The following is a 22,978-nucleotide window of genomic DNA, read 5'->3' on the forward strand; positions in this document are numbered from 1 at the left end:
CTGTAACATATATAAAGGTTTCCATCATGTCCTCCCTTTCCCTTCTTCTTCCTGTAACATATATACAGGTTTCCATCATGTCCCCCCTTTCCCTTCTTCCTCCTCCTGTAACATATATAAAGGTTTCCATCATGTCCTCCCTTTCCCTTCTTCTTCCTGTAACATATATACAGGTTTCCATCATGTCCCCCCTTTCCCTTCTTCCTCCTCCTGTAACATATATACAGGTTTCAATCATGTCCCCCCTTTCCCTTCTTCCTCCAGACTATACAGATACAAATCCTTCAGTCTTTCCTGATATGGTTTATCCCTCGCACCCTCCACCATTTTTGTAGCCGTCTTTGGACCCGTTCTATTTTATCAATGTCCTTTCTTAGATGAGGTCTCCAGAACTGGACACAGTATACAGATGTGGCCTCACCAGAGCTCTATACAGCGGGATCACAATCTCTCTCTTCCTACTGGTTAAGAAAAAAAGTCCACCGCTGGAATTCCCAGTCAGTCTCCCATGCCGGTACAGGGGTGGAAATAGAGGCCGCCGGTCCCTGGTTCCATCGCCGGGTCCCAGATCGAGCAGCCCCGTTCTCCCATCCGGCCGCCGCTCCCTTGTCTGAGCTGCGGCTTGAGACATAACGTCTCAAGGCAGCTCAGTAATTCAGCGGCTGAGGCGGGACTTCTTATTTTATTGTTAATAAAAATGTTATTTGTGTATGCAGGGTTTGTCTTTATTTTTTGCATTCCTTTTTATCATCCACCTTGCTGCATGTTTTTCTCTATAGGACTCCCCAGTATATTACACACCCCAGTGTCAGGTACCCAGTATATTACACACCCCAGTATTAGGTCCCCAGTATATTACACATCCAGTATTAGGTCCCTAGTATATTACACCCGCCGTATCTCAGAATGGATCTGCCTCAGCCGCTCTGGGCTTTTGTATTTGAGGTCAGACCACTTCCTTTGTATCTGCCCCAGATTTCTTCTGAGATTAAACTTCATGACTACCCCCCTCCTCTCAGGTCTGCCTTTTAATCGCTCATTCTTTTCCTGTCCCTAGGGTACGTCATGACTCCTCTGGTGCCGTCCAGAAGGTGAGGAGAGAAAACTAAGATTTCGGTCGACAGGTGACAGAGTCTGTGTAAAAAACATCCAAAAAGCTATAATTTCTCTACTGATTGGAACACTTTAAAAACTCCATGTAATAGATGACAACTCCCAATGTGGGCAACGGTTCCAAAAGTTACCTCAAGTGGTTAACCTGCTGGAACACAGGGCACAGGGTGGAGGAAGAAGAGCGTGGTTGCTAATGGATGAGTCCACAAGGTGGAAATGACACAGTAAGAAGCGGACATGGCCACTGCCTATCCCTCCTGTGCCCAGAGCGGAGACGGACCAGTCTGATGCCTCATTCATCCTAATGGAAGCTCTAAGCCTTCTGCTCCTTTACTAGGATTTCCCAGATCTACATGGCGACTTTGCACTGATAATTCTGGTTATTTTTCACGTTATATATGGTTTCTAGTATATTACATTACATTATTAGAAAATCACAACAAACACGGAGAAGTAGTAAATTTCTTTTGATTTATTAATGTATCAGAAAAATATTAACGATCTTTAGAAATTGAGTGAGGTAGGAAAGTTTCTGCCGGCATATGCCCCAAACCACTGGAAACCAGTGTAGACTCCGGCTTTACTGGGAAACGTGTCTCTGATTTTATTTACCACACAGGATGGAACAGGCACCTTATGCCCCCTCTCCAGTAGTCCATCCACCATGGCGCAGAATGAACAATATGCCATCCAACGCAAAGTTCTGGGAAAGAAAAGAACGTAAAAATGTATAAACAACAAGTTACAAATATTCTTCTCTAATGATGCAAAAAGTTATAAATAATTATAGACACAAAGGAACGTTCACACACGGAGTTCACTGTGCTGATGTAATAACGGACGGCTGGGTGGCAATTAAACAATTACTGCAATGAAAGGACGCAGCGACGCCATGAAATGCAACAACGGCATGAAAGGACGTGACAACAACGCCATGAAACGATGCAACAATGACATGAAACAATGCAACGCCATGAAACAATGCAATGCAAAAGCCATGAAAGAACGCGGCAACAACACCATGAAAAGAGGCGGCAACACCATGAAACGATGCAACAACAGTGACGCCATGAAAGGATGCAGCGAAATGATACAGCGATGCCATGAAACAATGCGGCAACACCATGTAATGATGCAGCAGTGAAATGATGCAACAAAATCATTACTGCATGTGTGAATACAGCCGTAGGCATAAAGTCAATTGCACAAGTACCTGTTTAAGTCTTTCTGCATTATTTTCTCAGTGATGCCCGGATACATCCGGCTCATGTGTGTCAGTAAATCTCGATCTAACACTAATCTTGAAAACTGAGGATGTTTACAGACACAGCCCAAAGTGCCAGTAAATCTGGAGATGCGGGAGAGCTCCCTGCAGCAGACGCTTTCCTCCACTGTGTCCATCGGTCTGCACCGAGCGCACAAGCACCATTCTCTGCTGCCTAGCCGGCCCTGGGGGTCCTCCATGGGCTGCGGACGCATTTCATTAGGACCCCACTGTGGATCATTTTGGAAGCAGTACGGATCTAAGCGATTCTCTTCCGAGATCCGGGACTTCAATCTTTCCAGCAGTTGTTGAAAAGCCTATAAGAAGTGTCATGTAAAATATATCTAATGTTCACACAATAAAATCTAAGGGGACCTAGCAAGAACCACATTTTTTTTTTATTTTTTTTTTATTTTTTTTTACACACCATTAATTTCATATTTCCGGCATGTGTGCAGCTGGATTAGTCAATCCAGCACCTGAGGCCGCCGCACAGCAGCATAACACTACAACGCCAGCTCCACCAGTAATGACGACCTTGTGCATGGGGAGGACCGGCCACCCTGTGCACAAGGCCACACTTCCCACCCTGCACACAAGTCCAGGCCCCACCCCTGCGCACAAGGCCACGCCTCCCGCCCTGCACACAAGGCCACACCCCACCCCTGCACACAAGACCACACCCCCACCCTGCACACAAGGCCAAACTTTCCACCCTGCACACAAGTCCAGGCCCCACCCCTGCGCACAAGGCCATGCCCCACCCCTGCACACAAGACCACACCCCCACCCTGCACACAAGGCCACGCCTCCCGCCCTGCACACAAGGCCACGCCTCCCGCCCTGCACACAAGGCCACGCCTCCCGCCCTGCACACAAGGCCACGCCTCCCGCCCTGCACACAAGGCCGTGCTCCCTCCCTGCACACAAGGCCGTGCTCCCTCCCTGCACACAAGGCCGTGCTCCCTCCCTGCACACAAGGCCGTGCTCCCTCCCTGCACACAAGGCCGTGCTCCCTCCCTGCACACAAGGCCGTGCTCCCTCCCTGCACACAAGGCCGTGCTCCCTCCCTGCACACAAGGCCGTGCTCCCTCCCTGCACACAAGGCCGTGCTCCCTCCCTGCACACAAGGCCGTGCTCCCTCCCTGCACACAAGGCCGTGCTCCCTCCCTGCACACAAGGCCAGACCCCCACCCTGCACACAAGGCCGTGCTCCCTCCCTGCACACAAGGCCGTGCTCCCTCCCTGCACACAAGGCCGTGCTCCCTCCCTGCACACAAGGCCGTGCTCCCTCCCTGCACACAAGGCCGTGCTCCCTCCCTGCACACAAGGCCGTGCTCCCTCCCTGCACACAAGGCCGTGCTCCCTCCCTGCACACAAGGCCGTGCTCCCTCCCTGCACACAAGGCCGTGCTCCCACCCTGCACACAAGGCCGTGCTCCCTCCCTGTTTGCCGGCCTGCTCTCGGTCCTTACTGTAAAATGCGGCGGCGGTCTATTGTACTTACTGGGTTCCGCATATGTCGGGTGAAGGCCAAACTCTGTCTGGGGAATTCAACATTTTCATCCTAATAAAAAACAAAAATTATAAAAAATAAAAGAAATGATCTCCGGAAGATCTATTGTTCTCATGAGAGATACAATAGGATAAGATACAATAAGTGAACCGACCGGACTGCTGTCCCACTCCGCACTCGCCACCGTCTCCTCGCTGTCCGAGTCCACAAAACACTCTTCTTCTTCCGACTGAATCATATAAAAAAAAAATATATATATTTCAGAAATGGCGTCACCTGATATTCACTAGTCCCCAGCCTCACCAAACACCCCGCCCCCTTCCCCCCGCCTGCATGGTGACCGGGGAGATAGCCATGGCAGCCCTGCCCGCATGAATACTCGCCTCTCCTGTGTGACTTCTCTGATGTAGAACAAGCAGTCATTTAAAAGGTAAAACATTTGCCACACTCTGAACAATAAAAATAGTTTCTTCCCTGTGTGACTTCCCTGATGCACAAGATCTTTTATTCTAAAACATTTCTCACATTCTGAACATGAAAACGGCTTTTCCCTGAACATGAATATATCTTCTCTCCTACGTGCCCTCTCACATGTATAATAGAATGTGATTTATATGTAAAACATTTTTCCACATTCTGAGCATGAATATGGCCTCTTTCTTCATTCTTTCACATTTACGACCTATCTATAATACATTCTCCACACTCTGAACATGAATATGGCTTCCCTCGTGAATTCTCTCATGTCGAAGAAATTTGATTTCAAAAACATTTCCCACATTCTAGACATAAAAATGTCTTTGTGACTTTTTATTGTGTCTAATAATAATAACAACAACAACAACAACAACAACAACAACAACAACAACAACAAGCACCTGCGACTGGTCAGGAGAAGGTTCCTCATGGTCAGGAGGATTATATGATAGATCTGTAGTGTGACGTCCTGGATGTACAGTAAGGGGGAGGAAGGTTTCTCCTGAGGAGTGCTGCTCCGCACCGACAGCTTCTTTATAATTCAGCAGTAACACGATGTTCTCCTCAGAGATATTACTGACATTTCCTGGGGGGGGGGGGGGGGTAATGATTGGTGTATAAAATTTAGTTTCAAATAAAAAAGTGAAATTACAGAATCGATGGGGGTCAGTAAGGTTGATATATCTAACGACAGAAGTGGATACACAAAAACTGCTACAAAAAATAACAAACTGTGTCTAGTCTAATGGCGGCACCGTCACCATCTATAGGACAAAGCTAAATCCATGGACCGGACAATGAGGTGTGTCTAGTCTAGTGATCATCCAGAAAGTGTCACACAGCTTTCCCAGGTCCTGTGTAACTCCATCCTCCCATACCTGGTATAGCAGCTCCCGGCGCCTCCTCCTCCTTCACCTCACTCATACACGGGGGATCGCCCCTCATCCTCTCTTCTTCTGCTTCATCCTCCACTTTAATATTAATCACCTGATCTCCCCCCTGATGGGACATATAGAACAATTCAGTACAATCCAGCAGACAGGAGGGAAAATCTAACACATCAACATAAGAAACCAGCAACATGTATCTATCAGCCTCATCACATCTATGAGTGCAGGAGCAACAACCACCAGCACCGGGGGGCGCTATAGAGATATAGTGCTATAGCATCAGCCTCATCTACCTGCTGATTGTCTGCTGGGACATTTCCCTCTGGACAGTCCTGGGAATACAGAGGACGGGGACACCTCTCTGGTGGATTCCTGTCACTGCCTCCATCTGTAGGGAACACACAGGGAGACTGTCCATTATACACTGCTACATGTCATCAGGAGGAGGAGGAGGAGGGGAGGAGGATGGGAGGAGGAGGATGGGGGGAGCAGGATGGGGGGAGAGGAGGAGGAGGAGGAGGAGGAGGAGGGGGAGGAGGATGGGAGGAGGATGGGAGGAGGATGGGAGGGAGGAGGAGGAGGGGAGGAGGATGGGGGGAGGATGGGAGGAGGAAGAGGATGGGGGGAGGAGGAGGATGGGGGGAGGAGGAGGATGGGAGGAGGAGGATGGGAGGAGGAGGATGGGAGGAGGAGGAAGAGGATGGGAGGAGGAGGATGGGGGGAGGATGGGAGGAGGAAGAGGATGGGAGGAGGAAGAGGATGGGAGGAGGATGGGAGGAGGAGGAGGATGGGGGGAGGAGGAGGAGAGGAGGAGGAGGATGGGAGGAGGAGGAGGAGGAGGATGGGAGGAGGAGGAGGATGGGGGGAGGAGGAGGAGGATGGGAGGAGGAGGATGGGAGGAGGAGGAGGAGGATGGGAGGAGGAGGAGGAGGATGGGAGGAGGATGAGGATGGGAGGAGGAGGAGGATGGGAGGAGGATGAGGATGGGAGGAGGAGGAGGATGGGAGGAGTAGTTTCCTTTCCTTACATTGCTGATCACACCAGATATACAGCTTTTCTTCTGCTTCAGCTTTAACCTTGATCTTAAAATCAATCAGATCTTCTCCCTAAACAAGAAAATAAGTCAGAATTATAAGTTATTGATAATTGGTTTGTTATTAGCAGCAGGTGGAGATTGATCCCATTAGTCCCAATAGTAACATAGTAACAGGAAGCAGATAGAGGAGACCACCCTCCGCTGCCCAGTAACTGCTATGGTAACACAATAACCTGCTGGGGGTTCCCACCACTAGGTCCTGGGACCAGGCTCCGTTAGCTTGTCGTGTCGGAGGAAGATGTGTGGTGTCGCCCACATTGCCTCCCGATATATCTGCTCTAGTGAAGCTTTCCAGCCTAGGAAAGCGGCAGCCATAGTGGAAGGAGCTGTAGAATGTTCCAGTACATCCTCATCTGCAGACCTGTAGGCTTTACAGACATCGTTAGAGAGAGAGAGAGAAAGAGAAAGAGAAAGAGAAAGAGAAAGAGAAAGAGAAAGAGAAAGAGAAAGAGAAAGAGAAAGAGAAAGAGAAAGAGAAAGAGAAAGAGAAAGAGAAAGAGAAAGAGAAAGAGAAAGAGAAAGAGAAAGAGAAAGAGAAAGAGAAAGAGAAAGAGAAAGAGAAAGAGAAAGAGAAAGAGAAAGAGAAAGAGAAAGAGAAAGAGAAAGAGAAAGAGAAAGAGAAAGAGAAAGAGAAAGAGAAAGAGAAAGAGAAAGAGAAAGAGAAAGAGAAAGAGAAAGAGAAAGAGAAAGAGAAAGAGAAAGAGAAAGAGAAAGAGAAAGAGAAAGAGAAAGAGAAAGAGAAAGAGAAAGAGAAAGAGAAAGAGAAAGAGAAAGAGAAAGAGAAAGAGAAAGAGAAAGAGAAAGAGAAAGAGAAAGAGAAAGAGAAAGAGAAAGAGAAAGAGAAAGAGAAAGAGAAAGAGAAAGAGAAAGAGAAAGAGAAAGAGAAAGAGAAAGAGAAAGAGAAAGAGAAAGAGAAAGAGAAAGAGAAAGAGAAAGAGAAAGAGAAAGAGAAAGAGAAAGAGAAAGAGAAAGAGAAAGAGAAAGAGAAAGAGAAAGAGAAAGAGAAAGAGAAAGAGAAAGAGAAAGAGAAAGAGAAAGAGAAAGAGAAAGAGAAAGAGAAAGAGAAAGAGAAAGAGAAAGAGAAAGAGAAAGAGAAAGAGAAAGAGAAAGAGAAAGAGAAAGAGAAAGAGAAAGAGAAAGAGAAAGAGAAAGAGAAAGAGAAAGAGAAAGAGAAAGAGAAAGAGAAAGAGAAAGAGAAAGAGAAAGAGAAAGAGAAAGAGAAAGAGAAAGAGAAAGAGAAAGAGAAAGAGAAAGAGAAAGAGAAAGAGAAAGAGAAAGAGAAAGAGAAAGAGAAAGAGAAAGAGAAAGAGAAAGAGAAAGAGAAAGAGAAAGAGAAAGAGAAAGAGAAAGAGAGAGACACCCCGGAAACTGCCGGAGCTGAATGTGATGAGAGCGCTGCGTACGTCTGATGTGTGGACAGATGGGAACATAGGAGGCAATACTATACCTCAGGAGGCTTCGGGCTGAGGAGGATAGTCAGGTAGGGTTCCTCCATAGACAGAGCCTGAACTTCACAGACTCTTCTTGCAGAGGTTATGGCAATTAGAAATGTTATCGATGCTTCATCCAGAGGCGAGAAGGGTTTCGGGTTAGACTTTGTAGCACCAGATCCCATGGGGGAGCAAGGTTAGCAATGGTCGGTGTTATTCTAGCTACAGCTATGGGAGTCAAAGACACAACCCAACGCTGCCACCTGCCCTATGTCTAAGCCGTTCTGTAGGGAGTAGGGATGAGCGAACTTTTGAAAAGTTCGGTTCGGTTAGATCCGGCGAACTTTCGTGAAGTTCGGATTCAACGTAGCCAAAAACGAACCTTGCTCTAACGGCTGAATAATTGCAGCTACAATAGTGGGAGTGTGATAGGATATAGTTTCGTTTAGTTGCAGTTGATATTACAATGAAAAAAGTGGGGGGAAAAAGTGCAAAAATAATGAGAAAATATTATATTATTATTATTATTATTATTATTATTATTAATAATATTATATAGTGAATAAAAGTGCCAAAATAGTGACAAAAAATATTGAAAAAAAAGTTTACAAGGAGGATGCGGCAGCACTTGATTGCACCCAGGCCAGTATTGTTGAGAAGAGACAAGTCGAGAAACAGGAGGAGGCAGCAGTAGATTGCTCGCCTCTCAGACCAGTATTGTTGAGAAGAGATAAGTTGAGCAACAGGAGGAGGCAGCAGTTGATTGATTCCAGTATTATCGAGGAGAGGCTACTTGAGGAGGAGGCAGCAGTTGATTGATTCCAGGCCAGTATTATCGAGGAGAGGCTACTTGAGGAGAAGGAGGAGGCAGCAGTTGATTGATTCCATGTCAGTATTATTAAAAACAGACCAGTTGAGGAGCAGGAGAAGGCAGCAGTTGATGGCTCTCAGGCCAGTATTGTTAAAAACAGACAAGTTGAGATGGCAGCTTCCGCAGCTCTTGATTCCACCCAATATGTTTCCAAATAGACAATTGACAGTGGGGGCATTAGTAGGAGTAGTATTCTTTTGGACCCAGAAGGACCTGGTACAGACAACTAAAGTTTGAAGCTAAGGATATGCATGTGTGTAAAAATCATTCTTTAAACATGACAACATGTTCATGTAGAGTTCAGCACAGGACAGTCGACGTTAAAAAAAAAACCCCCTCTAACATTACACCTAGTCTAGCAGGATACGGATATGGTAAAATAGACAGAGAACCTCACCCACAGAATCCATGAGGTGAAGAAAGGACATTTAAAAAGGCACAGATTCAAGAAGGCTTTACCCCAGCTCCATTATCCAAAAATACCTGTCCAGTTATCATTAAATTGACACCTCACTGGCACTTGCTTTACAAATTGACGCAACTACTCTGGTGTCAAACCTGTTGAATCTGGGCCTATGGCTGTTGGCGATACACATATATATATATATTTTTTCCTTAACACCAGTTTGATGTCCTAACCGGGTGTAGCGTCCAATCCAATGGATGTATGCTTTTGTGTTTTTTAACTGCGGTCACCAGCTGGCTTAAAGGATAAGTCCGGTCAATTTATAAGTTTCTGGGTGAAGTAAGGGCACAGAAAGTTATTGATTGCCTGGACTTATCTTTTAAAGTGGGTAGGGGAAAACCCCTGATGGGGTATGGGAGTGACCTCCCACCCTCACTTTTGTCACTCCCAAAACACCTCACCCTATGGGTACCTTCACATGTGGCTGCGGGTCTGCTGAGTAAAATCCACAGGGCCTTTTTATAGCGTTCACCAAATGGCATTCAGTACTAGGGTGCCGGCCGGGTATTTGCGCCCAGCCCCATAGTACTGAAGGTGGCATAAAATCAGCCAACGATGCGCTGGGGATTTTAGCCAGCAGGGAACCACAAAAAAGCCCCCGTAAATAAGGCAAGATAACCGGCCTTTCAGCAACTGTTTGTTGCTGTAACTAACTGTGGTGATTTTTTATATCACAGTTGAAGGACAGCAGCCTCCGTGATATATACCCCATAGACAGCCTTATTCCACGCGTGACTGCATGAGAGGCTTGAAATCATTTGCACACAGAAGAACCCCATCGGGATTTGCGGTGCAAGATTTCACTACTCTCATGATATCCACAAAATACCTCAAGAACAGTTAGTACCCGCTCACAAAACGGTGAGTAGTGTTCCTTGGCACGGGTGCCAGGGATAGAACCCCACGGCTATAGTTCACAAAAGGTGAAATCCACACTTTTTGAAGCATAGCTGTGGGGATTATTTTAGGGTTGCTACTGTTCTTGGGGTATGGGTTGGACGGTGCACTGGTGTGAGGCATTAATCTGGTGTGGAGATGCTAAATGGCCAACACACCATGGGCATCAAATTTGGAAATGGGGATCTGTTTATTCAAATGTATCCGAATTAAATTGGGAATTTTTAAGGTGGGAAAATTACTTAAGTTAAATTACGGATTTTTACATTGGGCACATATTTAGGATATTAAGGTCAATTTCTTGGACACAGGGATTGCCATGCAAGACGGGTGACTGATGACTTAGTCATTCACATCAGGCAGGGGGGTGGTATAATCCGATGTAATCCAGGCACGATTCATCTTCACAAATGTCAGCATCTCAACACTGTGGCAAGAGAGCCTTGTTCTTTGCGGTGTTACGATGTTACCCGCCGCACTAAATACTCTCTCTGACGCCACACTACTGGCTGGGCAGGACAGCAGAGCCAAGGCAAACTCTGCCAATTGAGGCCAAATCTCCAGTTTTTCTGCCCAGTACTGCACGGGGTCAGTGACACTTTGGGGCAGGGTGGAATCAAGGTAGGCAGTGACCTGGTGGCTGAGCTCATGCTGGTCCACGCCATGAGTCCGGTGCTGTGTCCTTTCTTCATCAGCTGCCTGCATGAAATCGCTCATGAGGGCTTGCAGGCTGTAGTGACTTCTGACGCCTCCACTAGTGGTCGTGTCTGGGAACCTGGCTGGTCTCGCAGGTAAGTTGAGACCAACTGACTGGTGAGCATGTCCCTGTAGTACACCAGTTTAGCCTCCCTCTGTGATGGTGGGAAGAATTCTGCCATTTTGCGGCGGAAGCGAGGGTCCAACAGGGTGGCCAGCCAGTATTGGTCCCTCTGGCGGATGTCCACAATCCGGCTATCATTCCGCAGACACTCCCGCAGACACCTTGCCATCTGCACCAAGGACAATGACCGCCTCTCCTCTCCACTGTCCTCGGTGTAGTTCCAGGGTCTGCTGGGGTCTTCCTCCTCTTCCTCTACCACGTCATCCTCCATCTCCTCCTGTGATGGAGAGGCAGAGAAGCCAGGTGGCGGTGTGCGGAATGGCTGGGCGTAGACATCTTCCTCCTCCTCAACTTCCATCTGCACTTCATCCAGCTCTGGGCTCAAGGCGATGTTTAGCCTTGGAGTTGTGGCCTGGTAATCCTCGCTGATGTTGGTAAGCGCACTTTCCAGAACATGGAGGAGTGGGATGATGTCGTTGATCCCATAGTCCTGCCTGCTCAAAAAGAGAGTCGCGTCCTCAAAAGGGATCAACAATTGGCAGACTTCCCGCATTAACTGTCAGTGTGTTACTTGGAAGTCGCAGTGTGGCGTGAAGCTGCCTGATTGCCCCATGAGGTAGTCTGTTACGGCTGACCTTTGCTCGTACAGGCGGTCGAGAATATGGAGGGCAGAATTCCAGCGGGTTGGTACGTCGCAGATTAGCCGATGTTGGGGCATACCGCGCTGTCTCTGGATTCTGAGCAGGGCGTTCCTGGCAGCGTAGGAGTGGCTGAAATGTTTGCACACTCTAGGTGACATCCTCAGAAGGTCATGTAGTGCATGAAATGATCGGAGAAACCTGTGCACTATGAGGTTGATCACATGTGCCATACAAGGTGTATGAGTCAGCCATCCCCGCTGAACTGCAGAGACAATGTTCCTCCCGTTGTCTGCTACGACACTTCCCACCGTTAGTCGACGTGGGGTCAGCCATTCAGCTATCTCCTCCCTGATGGTCCGGAGGAACTCCTGCCCACTGTGGCTTCGTTCACCCAGGCTAACCAAATGGAGGACAGCCTGAGAGTGGCGGGCCTGACATCGGTGGTAAGACACTGGGTCAGGTTGGACTGCAGTGGTGGTGGAGGCAGAACTTGTGCCACCCGCTGCTGGCCCCCTAAAGCATCGTGGAGGTGACAGTGGCAAGAATGGGCAGACTTCATGATTGTCTCCTGGGAGGATGTTGACCCAATGGGCAGTAACGGACATATACTGCCCTTGCCCATAATTGCAAATGGCCCTACACCTGAAGACGCCCCGTTTTGGGGTGAAACTAGTTGTGGTGGCGGTGTGTTAGGTTTTATTCGCTACTTCCACAGTTCTTCAATGCCAGTAGTCTGCAGCTATCTGGGTAGATTAGAGTACCACCGTTTGTGGACTAAAGTACATATATTAGTGAACTGTGGGAGAGTAATTTTAACTTTTTCACGGTGCTTATTGATTTTATAATATATTAATACTTATTAAAAGTTAAGTTTTAGATATAGTTTTCAAGGGGTGATCCGGGCCCTTTGGGCTAACGGCCCTTGGCGCCAGTTTGAATCTTGTGGGTTGGCGGCACCCAGCAAAGTAGCAATGTACAAGTAAATCACAAAAAAAAAAATTTTTATTTTTACTTTGTGTTTTTTTGTACTTTTTTTTTAAACTTTTTTTTTAATGAACTTTTTAAAGAACTTTTGTGGTTGCAGGCAGCTATACGGGGTTGACAGCACCCAGCAAAGCAGCAATGTACAGGTTAGCACAAACGAACAACCTTTTTTTTTTTTAACTTTTTTAGGTTTTTTTTTTTTTTTTTTTTACAACTTTTTGGGTTGCAGCTATACGGGGTAGACAGTACCCAGCAAAGCAGCAATGTATAGGGCATCACAAACAAACTTTTTTTTTTTAGTTTTTTTTTTGGGGGGGGGGGGGGGGGGGGGGGGTAGTTTTTTTTTTTTTTTAAGTAATTTTTTTTTTATGAACTTTTTTGGTTGCAGCTATACGGGGTTGACGGCACCCACCACAGCAGCAACAACTAGCATCTCCTCTCAGTCACAGAACGGTAGCTGGTTCTGACTCTTCTCACTTTTCTCTGTCTTTTTTTTATCTCCCTATCTCTGCCTGGATATCACAAGTTTTTTTACTTCCTATCTCTGCCTCTCTCTACCTCCCTGTAGCTATCTACTTGTTTGCCTATCTATGTGCTTTCCCTCCCTAACTAGCACGGAGCTCCTCTCTCTGCAGTCTAGACACACAATGAGAAAGAGCATGGACGCTCAGGCACTTCCTGTTCCTGGAGTGACATCACACACCTTGATATTCACATAAAAACAGGATAAAAAAGGGATTATAGGAGTAATAATTCCTTATATCCTCTTCCATTCTGTGAAAACAATACAGTTTTGCGACGCCGTTGCGATTTTAACAAACTTTTTGAAAGTTCGGTTCGGTACCAAACCGAACTTTTTGCAAAGTTCGTAACGAATCTGGTTCGTAACGGTTCGGTTCGCTCATCCCTAGTAGGGAGTCTAGGATTTTCGGGATGTCTGGATTAAGAGGGTCAGGAGGGTTATGTCCACACCATAAGGAAGACTTCTTCCAGTAGGTCAGAGAAATGGCAGAAGAGACTTCCTTTTTACTTGTCACCAAATGTATCAATGACTCAAGGTAACAGTGCCTTACCGACCAGACAGGACCAGCCAAGCAGCTAGATGTAGGTGTTCTAACCCTTGGTGTTTTACAGGGCCCTGGAGAAGATGGCTGCTTAGGGGTAGGAGGATCGGCCCCTCCAGATACAGATGCTTCAGGAGACAGAACCAGCTTCTTTTCGGCCATACCGGGGCTACGAATATTACTTGAGTGTGGCCTGGCAGGATTTGTTGCAAGGCTCTTGCCAAAAGAGGGGGGAAAGGCGTATGCCAGGTTGAACGTTTAGGCTGATGTAGAGCTTCCACTGCATCTGGATTGCCCTTTAGGTTCAAGGAAAAGAGACAGCTAACCTACTTGTTTCTCCTGGTAGTATAAAGATCCACTTACGGAGACCCCCATCTTGAGGTTAGATTCTGGAAGACTTCCTCATTCAGCCTCCATTCTTCTGGGAGGATCCTTACTCGGCTTAAGTAGTCAGCCACGGTGTGGAGGGAACCTTTCAGGTTAACGACAGATAGTAACTGACCTTCTTGCTGCAAACGTTCTAAATTTATCTAGAAGAGAAGAGATTTTTTGGTGAGGAAGGAAGGTCATCTGCAGTTTTGTGTCCAGCATCATCCCCCAGAAACTTTGTGTGATGGGTTTAGGTCGGATTTTTGCAGATTGACGATCCACCCTGAATCCTGGAGACAAGAGATGGTTAGTTTGATGTGTTTCCAGCAAGGCTTTGGAATAAGCCCTACACTACAAGGAGGTTGTCTAGGTAAGGCATGACCACCACCCCATTAGGTGGGCTACCATTTTTACCATGACCTTTGTGAAGATCCGGGGTGCCGACGCTATTCCAAATGGCAGTACTCTGAATTGAAAATGAAGCGTCTGTTGGTGGTGTATAACAGCAAACCTTAGATACTTCTGATGATGGACGTATATCGGGATATGGAAATATGCATAGTCTAGTGTGGCTGACCAGGCCCCTTTGGGGATGAGCGGAAAGGGTCTCCATTTTGAGCCTTTTGTAATGGCCTGACGCAAAGGTCTTTCATTTGTTATTCTTCTGAATGACCTTTTGGCTTGGTAACTCCACCTGACGGGTTTTACCAATACCCTTATATTTTGTTCTGCCAGAAGGAATGATTTCTTTTTCCCCTGGTGTTCTTATCCTCTGGAAAACCCTTCTTTTTGGCATCCACCTGCTCCAAGATGGTGTTTAGGAGAGGACGGAAGACCAGGCTCCCTTCACAGGGAATGGCACATAATCCCCCTGCCACAGAGCCCATCTAGTGGCATTATCCACAGATTTGGCCACACACCTGACCGATTCTGCAGAGACATCAACCAGGACGGTAATGGCTAGCTTAAGCATAGCCATAGATCCCAGGAGATCCTCTCTAGAAGTCTTAGTCTCAATATGATTCTCTAGCAGCACTAGTGGCAGCAATACTGGGGATTGAAGCCGCCGAGGACAGGATCTACACAGAGGGACATCCATCTTCCTATCCATAGGATCTAACTGGGAGACATCCACGCATAGAAGAGATGTCTCTTCAACCACCTTGGCCACTTGTACATCAATTGTAGGCGATTACGTCCATAACTTAGAGTCATTATCATCAAACCTAGCCCTAAACTCCTCGGCAATCTGTAAGCTTTTCTCTGTATCTTTCCATCCGGATCAGGTTTGTGATGTTCTCATGATGTTCCTCTTAGGCCTGAGACCTGCAAACATTTCCTCTTGTTTCCTTAATGTCTTTAATATCCATGGTGCTTCGTACAGCATTGAGGACAATGTCGTATCCTCCGTGGATCAGAGGGGAAGTCGTGAATAATATCAACTGATCTGTCAGCAGCGACGTCCTCAACGGAGTCAGATATAGTGATACGTCAGGCCCTTTCAGGAGAGGGCTCCATAGCCCGGGCCTTTCAGGAGAGGGCTCCATAGCCAGGGCCTTTCAGGAGAGGGCTCCATAGCCCGGGCCTTTCAGGAGAGGGCTCCATAGCCAGGGCCTTTCAAGAAAGGGCTCCATAGCCCGGGCCTTTCAGGAGAGGGCTCCATAGCCCGGGCCTTTCAGGAGAGGACTCCATAGCCCGGGCCTTTCAGGAGAGGGCTCCATAGCCCGGGCCTTTCAGGAGAGGGCTCCATAGCCCGGGCCTTGTAGCCAAAGCAGCAGATCCTGAAGATTAATAGATTTATAACTTCTCGGAATTGATCCAACTAAAGGCGGCGACTCCAGCTGTACCATTATAGCCATACGAGCTTTGCAGAGAGACTTGTTACAGGAGGCAGGCAGTTTAACATTGCGTATAGCACGTCTATTCATATAGCTTCTTGCATCTATTCATATAGTTTCTTGCATCTATTGCGTATTAACAGGTCTTTTCCCCTTTGGCTTCTTTTGAGGTGTAAGTGAGCTCCTAAGGACCAGATACTCCCTGACAGTAGAGTTTTTCTCAGAGCGGGAAGACCCTTCCATGACGGCAGGCAGGATAGTAGTGAAGAAAACTTACCTAAATGGTGTCAGACCTCAGATCAGCTGTTTGAACATGGCGGCAAAGAATTACCCAGCCCTCCTTGTGGTCCATGGCAGCGAGCTCTGGTGGACGACGCAGGGACTGAAAGAAGCCAGGAGAAGCACACCGGCCTGAGAAGCTGCGCCCACGCTGTGTAAACTCCAAGTGCATGGTAGAAGAGGAAACAAAGGGACCAGGAGGCAAAGCACAGCGGGATACCAGAGGAGGGACCCGAGCCAAACCAATACAACAGGGACAAGGAAACACTGAGGGGTTACTATGCTTCCTCTTCCTACTAGGACTAATGGGATCAATATTGAGATGGTTCTGTCACAACTGGACGTAATGAAAATTGATCTTTAGTTCAATTACTTTACATGTTGTGGAGACTGTAGCGCCATCTACCTGCTGATTGTCTGCTGGGACACTTCCCTCCTCCCACCGGGGGGCGCTATAGAGATATAGTGCTATAGCATCAGCCTCATCTACCTGCTGATTGTCTGCTGGGACATTTCCCTCTGGACAGTCCTGGGAATACAGAGGATGGGGACACCTCTCTGGTGGATTCCTGTCACTGCCTCCATCTGTAGGGAACACACAGGGAGACAATCCATTATACACTGCTCCATGTCATCAGGAGGAGGAGGATCTAGGGGCCCCTCCCCCCTGCTCTCTAGAATCAGGAAGGTCTCCTCTTACCTTGTGCTGTGAGGCCGGGCGGCTGATCCTCCATCATGAGCGGCTGCTCCCCCCGGTACAGATCCTTGTGTCCTTCTACATACTCCCACTCCTCCATGGAGAAATAGACGGCCACATCCTGACACCTTATAGGAACCTGACACACACAATGATCACACAGTCATCCCCCCCAGCCTGCTGCCTCCTGGATTACTCTATCATCTCCCAGCATTCCCCAGTGTCACCTCTCCAGTCAGCAGCTCAGTCATCCTGTGGGTGAGTTCTAGGATCTTCTGCTCATGTATCAGTGATGGAGGCTCCGTGATGGGGCCCCGGGCCCTGCTCCGCCCTCCTGACTCCTGGGGGAAGGCCACACCCTCCCCCCATGTCTTCTTCACTATGGTGTAATCCTGGGGATGGAGAGAGACAATGAGGGGACTGAGCCCAGTATTCCTGCCTCCTCCTCACTACAAAGAGGAGATTGTCCCCCTGTATAGAGCTCTAGTGAGGAGGAGGAGGAGGAGACACATCTGGACTACTGGGGTCAGTGCTGGAGACCACCGCACCTACAGAGAGGAGACCAGATCCAGAACATAGAGCGGGGGAGGGAGGGAGGGGCCAAAGAGCCCAGACAACAATGGTGGAAATCTAGAGAAGTTACCTCTCCGGTCAGCAGGCGGATGATCTCCAAGGTGACGTGTAATATTCTCTTACTGATCTCATTCCTGTCCTTCTCCATCCTTGGGGGGTCATTCAGGAGAAGAAGCGTCTGGAGGAGAAGAGGAGACAACTGGAGCACAAGGAGGGGCTAGTCCTGCCGGGACCTTTATGTCACAGCCAGGGGCCCCAAACCAAACAGGGGCCACAGTATATGTAACATCCCTCCTCCTGTAAGCTTACCTTACTGCTGGGGGGGGTCACACTGATAGTAACACAATGTAACACCCCTCCTCCTGTAAACTTACCTTACTGCTGGGGTCACACTGATAGTAACACAATGTAACACCCCTCCTCCTGTAAGCTTACCTTACTGCTGGGGTCACACACTGATAGTAACACAATGTAACATCCCTTCTCCTGTAAGCTTACCTTACTGCTGGGGTCACACACTGATAGTAACACAATGTAACACCCCTCCTCCTGTAAGCTTACCTTACTGCTGGGGGGGTCACACACTGATAGTAACACAATGTAACATCCCTCCTCCTGTAAGCTTACCTTACTGCTGGGGTCACACTGATAGTAACACAATGTAACACCCCTCCTCCTGTAAGCTTACCTTACTGCTGGGGTCACACTGATAGTAACACAATGTAACATCCCTCCACCTGTAAGCTTACCTTACTGCTGGGGGGTCACACACTGATAGTAACACAATGTAACATCCCTCCTCCTGTAAGCTTACCTTACTGCTGGGGGGTTACACACTGATAGTAACACAATGTAACATCCCTCCTCCTGTAAGCTTACCTTACTGCTGGGGGGGGTCACACACTGATAGTAACACAATGTAACATCCCTCCTCCTGTAAGCTTACCTTACTGCTGGGGGGGGTCACACTGATAGTAACACAATGTAACATCCCTCCTCCTGTAAGCTTACCTTACTGCTGGGGTCACACACTGATAGTAACACAATGTAACACCCCTCCTCCTGTAAGCTTACCTTACTGCTGGGGGGGGGGGGTCACACACTGATAGTAACACAATGTAACATCCCTCCTCCTGTAAGCTTACCTTACTGCTGAGGGGTCACACTGATAGTAACACAATGTAACATCCCTCCTCCTGTAAGCTTACCTTACTGCTGGGGGGTCACACACTGATAGTAACACAATGTAACATCCCTCCTCCTGTAAGCTTACCTTACTGCTGGGGTCACACACTGATAGTAACACAATGTAACATCCCTCCTCCTGTAAGCTTACCTTACTGCTGGGGTCACACTGATAGTAACACAATGTAACATCCCTCCTCCTGTAAGCTTACCTTACTGCTGGGGTCACACACTGATAGTAACACAATGTAACATCCCTCCTCCTGTAAGCTTACCTTACTGCTGGGGGGGTCACACACTGATAGTAACACAATGTAACATCCCTCCTCCTGTAAGCTTACCTTACTGCTGGGGTCACACACTGATAGTAACACAATGTAACACCCCTCCTCCTGTAAGCTTACCTTACTGCTGGGGTCACACACTGATAGTAACACAATGTAACATCCCTCCTCCTGTAAGCTTACCTTACTGCTGGGGTCACACTGATAGTAACACAATGTAACATCCCTCCTCCTGTAAGCTTACCTTACTGCTGGGGGGTCACACACTGATAGTAACACAATGTAACATCCCTCCTCCTGTAAGCTTACCTTACTGCTGGGGTCACACACTGATAGTAACACAATGTAACACCCCTCCTCCTGTAAGCTTACCTTACTGCTGGGGGGGTCACACTGATAGTAACACAATGTAACACCCCTCCTCCTGTAAGCTTACCTTACTGCTGGGGTCACACTGATAGTAACACAATGTAACACCCCTCCTCCTGTAAACTTACCTTACTGCTGGGGTCACACTGATAGTAACACAATGTAACATACAGAACTAGAGCTACTGAGTGTATGAGGTCACTGCACTAATGTGTGGAGACTGTGAGCGCTCTGTATATATCTGACTGCTGAGCTCCGCCTACTCCTATCACATGATCCCAGGTCCTTCACCACAATCTCTTCTCTCCTGCACTACTGAGCTCCGCCCCCATGTACTGGTCACATGATTGTGACATCATCACAGGTCCTACACCTCCAGCATCTACTAGATACAGAGCAGCTCCTGGTCGGGCAGTCACTGCTGTTGTGTTGTGTGTGGAGATCTCTGCTCCTCAGTGTGTGACCCCAGCAGTAAGGTAAGCTTACAGGAGGAGGGGTGTTACATTGTGTTACTATCAGTGTGACCCCCCCCCAGCAGTAAGGTAAGCTTACAGGAGGAGGGATGTTACATTGTGTTACTATCAGTGTGTGACCCCCCCAGCAGTAAGGTAAGCTTACAGGAGGAGGGATGTTACATTGTGTTACTATCAGTGTGACCCCAGCAGTAAGGTAAGCTTACAGGAGGAGGGATGTTACATTGTGTTACTATCAGTGTGACCCCCCAGCAGTAAGGTAAGCTTACAGGAGGAGGGATGTTACATTGTGTTACTATCAGTGTGTGACCCCAGCAGTAAGGTAAGCTTACAGGAGGAGGGGTGTTACATTGTGTTACTATCAGTGTGTGACCCCAGCATTAAGGTAAGCTTACAGGAGGAGGGATGTTACATTGTGTTACTATCAGTGTGTGACCCCAGCAGTAAGGTAAGCTTACAGGAGGAGGGATGTTACATTGTGTTACTATCAGTGTGACCCCAGCAGTAAGGTAAGCTTACAGGAGGAGGGGTGTTACATTGTGTTACTATCAGTGTGTGACCCCAGCAGTAAGGTAAGCTTACAGGAGGAGGGGTGTTACATTGTGTTACTATCAGTGTGACCCCCCAGCAGTAAGGTAAGCTTACAGGAGGAGGGATGTTACATTGTGTTACTATCAGTGTGACCCCAGCAGTAAGGTAAGCTTACAGGAGGAGGGATGTTACATTGTGTTATTATAAGTGTGTGACCCCAGCAGTAAGGTAAGCTTACAGGAGGAGGGGTGTTACATTGTGTTACTATCAGTGTGACCCCAGCAGTAAGGTAAGCTTACAGGAGGAGGGGTGTTACATTGTGTTACTATCAGTGTGACCCCCCAGCAGTAAGGTAAGCTTACAGGGGGAGGGATGTTACATTGTGTTACTATTAGTGTGACCCCCAGCAGTAAGGTAAGCTTACAGGAGGAGGGATGTTACATTGTGTTACTATCAGTGTGACCCCCCAGCAGTAAGGTAAGCTTACAGGAGGAGGGGTGTTACATTGTGTTACTGTAAGTGTGTGACCCCAGCAGTAAGGTAAGCTTACAGGAGGAGGGATGTTACATTGTGTTACTATCAGTGTGACCCCAGCAGTAAGGTAAGCTTACAGGAGGAGGGGTGTTACATTGTGTTACTATCAGTGTGTCCCCCCCAGCAGTAAGGTAAGCTTACAGGAGGAGGGATGTTACATTGTGTTACTATCAGTGTGACCCCAGCAGTAAGGTAAGCTTACAGGAGGAGGGGTGTTACATTGTGTTACTATCAGTGTGACCCCCCCAGCAGTAAGGTAAGCTTACAGGAGGAGGGATGTTACATTGTGTTACTATCAGTGTGACCCCAGCAGTAAGGTAAGCTTACAGGAGGAGGGATGTTACATTGTGTTACTATCAGTGTGTGACCCCAGCAGTAAGGTAAGCTTACAGGAGGAGGGATGTTACATTGTGTTACTATCAGTGTGTGACCCCCAGCAGTAAGGTAAGCTTACAGGAGGAGGGATGTTACATTGTGTTACTATCAGTGTGTGACCCCCCCCAGCAGTAAGGTAAGCTTACAGGAGGAGGGATGTTACATTGTGTTACTATCAGTGTGACCCCAGCAGTAAGGTAAGCTTACAGGAGGAGGGATGTTACATTGTGTTACTATCAGTGTGTGACCCCCAGCAGTAAGGTAAGCTTACAGGAGGAGGGATGTTACATTGTGTTACTATCAGTGTGTGACCCCCCCAGCAGTAAGGTAAGCTTACAGGAGGAGGGGTGTTACATTGTGTTACTATCAGTGTGTGACCCCAGCAGTAAGGTAAGCTTACAGGAGGAGGGATGTTACATTGTGTTACTATCAGTGTGTGACCCCCCCAGCAGTAAGGTAAGCTTACAGGAGTAGGGGTGTTACATTGTGTTACTATCAGTGTATGACCCCAGCAGTAAGGTAAGCTTACAGGAGGAGGGATGTTACATTGTGTTACTATCAGTGTGTGACCCCAGCAGTAAGGTAAGCTTACAGGAGGAGGGATGTTACATTGTGTTACTATCAGTGTGTGACCCCCCCAGCAGTAAGGTAAGCTTACAGGAGGAGGGTTGTTACATTGTGTTACTATCAGTGTGTGACCCCAGCAGTAAGGTAAGCTTACAGGAGGAGGGATGTTACATTGTGTTACTATCAGTGTGTGACCCCCCCCAGCAGTAAGGTAAGCTTACAGGAGGAGGGATGTTACATTGTGTTACTATCAGTGTGTGACCCCCCCAGCAGTAAGGTAAGCTTACAGGAGGAGGGATGTTACATTGTGTTACTATCAGTGTGACCCCAGCAGTAAGGTAAGCTTACAGGAGGAGGGATGTTACATTGTGTTACTATCAGTGTGTGACCCCCAGCAGTAAGGTAAGCTTACAGGAGGAGGGATGTTACATTGTGTTACTATCAGTGTGTGACCCCCCCCCAGCAGTAAGGTAAGCTACAGGAGGAGGGATGTTACATTGTGTTACTATCAGTGTGACCCCAGCAGTAAGGTAAGCTTACAGGAGGAGGGATGTACATTGTGTTACGATCAGTGTGTGACCCCCAGCAGTAAGGTAAGCTTACAGGAGGAGGGATGTTACATTGTGCTTACTATCAGTGTGTGACCCCCCCCAGCAGTAAGGTAAGCTTACAGGAGGAGGGGTGTTACATTGTGTTACTATCAGTGTGTGACCCCAGCAGTAAGGTAAGCTTACAGAGGAGGGATGTTACATTGTGTTACTATCAGTGTATGACCCCAGCAGTAAGGTAAGCTTACAGGAGGAGGGATGTTACATTGTGTTACTATCAGTGTGTGACCCCCCCAGCAGTAAGGTAAGCTTACAGGAGGAGGGGTGTTACATTGTGTTACTATCAGTGTGACCCCAGCAGTAAGGTAAGCTTACAGGAGGAGGGATGTTACATTGTGTTACTATCAGTGTGACCCCAGCAGTAAGGTAAGCTTACAGGAGGAGGGATGTTACATTGTGTTACTATCAGTGTGACCCCAGCAGTAAGGTAAGCTTACAGGAGGAGGGATGTTACATTGTGTTACTATTAGTGTGACCCCCCCCAGCAGTAAGGTAAGCTTACAGGAGGAGGGATGTTACATTGTGTTACTATTAGTGTGACCCCCCCAGCAGTAAGGTAAGCTTACAGGAGGAGGGATGTTACATTGTGTTACTATCAGTGTGTGACCCCCCAGCAGTAAGGTAAGCTTAGAGGAGGAGGGGTGTTACATTGTGTTACTATCAGTGTGACCCCAGCAGTAAGGTAAGCTTACAGGAGGAGGGATGTTACATTCTGTTACTATCAGTGTGTGACCCCCCAGCAGTAAGGTAAGCTTAGAGGAGGAGGGG

At 47.7% G+C, this 22,978-nt stretch overlaps 2 protein-coding genes across 2 annotated transcripts in view; one reads left to right on the forward strand and one right to left on the reverse strand.

The window, feature by feature from the left end:
* Positions 1 to 22,978, forward strand: part of LOC138797178 (zinc finger protein 300-like) — an 898,668-nt gene that overhangs the window by 67,380 nt on the left and 808,310 nt on the right. The window lies entirely within an intron of this gene.
* Positions 1,568 to 16,438, reverse strand: LOC138797190 (uncharacterized). The gene is made up of 7 exons (XM_069977029.1): positions 16,421 to 16,438; positions 5,248 to 5,368; positions 4,771 to 4,955; positions 4,047 to 4,121; positions 3,884 to 3,943; positions 2,327 to 2,694; positions 1,568 to 1,816 (listed from the first exon to the last, which is right to left on the reverse strand). Exons 2-7 carry the CDS (start codon positions 5,312 to 5,314, stop codon positions 1,618 to 1,620), a joined length of 954 nt encoding a protein of 317 aa, XP_069833130.1. The 5' UTR covers positions 5,315 to 5,368; positions 16,421 to 16,438; the 3' UTR covers positions 1,568 to 1,617.

Source organism: Dendropsophus ebraccatus, chromosome 7 (genome assembly GCF_027789765.1).
Source record: "Dendropsophus ebraccatus isolate aDenEbr1 chromosome 7, aDenEbr1.pat, whole genome shotgun sequence".
Classification (NCBI taxonomy): domain Eukaryota; kingdom Metazoa; phylum Chordata; class Amphibia; order Anura; family Hylidae; genus Dendropsophus; species Dendropsophus ebraccatus.

What these genes read in the sequence shown, in the direction of transcription:
- LOC138797190 (XM_069977029.1), bottom strand. Translation starts at nt 5,314, where the DNA reads ATGAGGGGCGATCCCCCGTGTATGAGTGAGGTGAAGGAGGAGGAGGCG. An exon ending in CTTCTCCTGACCAGTCGCAG is followed by an intron (nt 4,122 to 4,770) that starts GTGCTTGTTGTT and finishes TATATGATTCAG; the next exon opens with TCGGAAGAAGAAGAGTGTTT. An exon ending in ATGCAGAAAGACTTAAACAG is followed by an intron (nt 1,817 to 2,326) that starts GTACTTGTGCAA and finishes TTTCTTTCCCAG; the next exon opens with AACTTTGCGTTGGATGGCAT.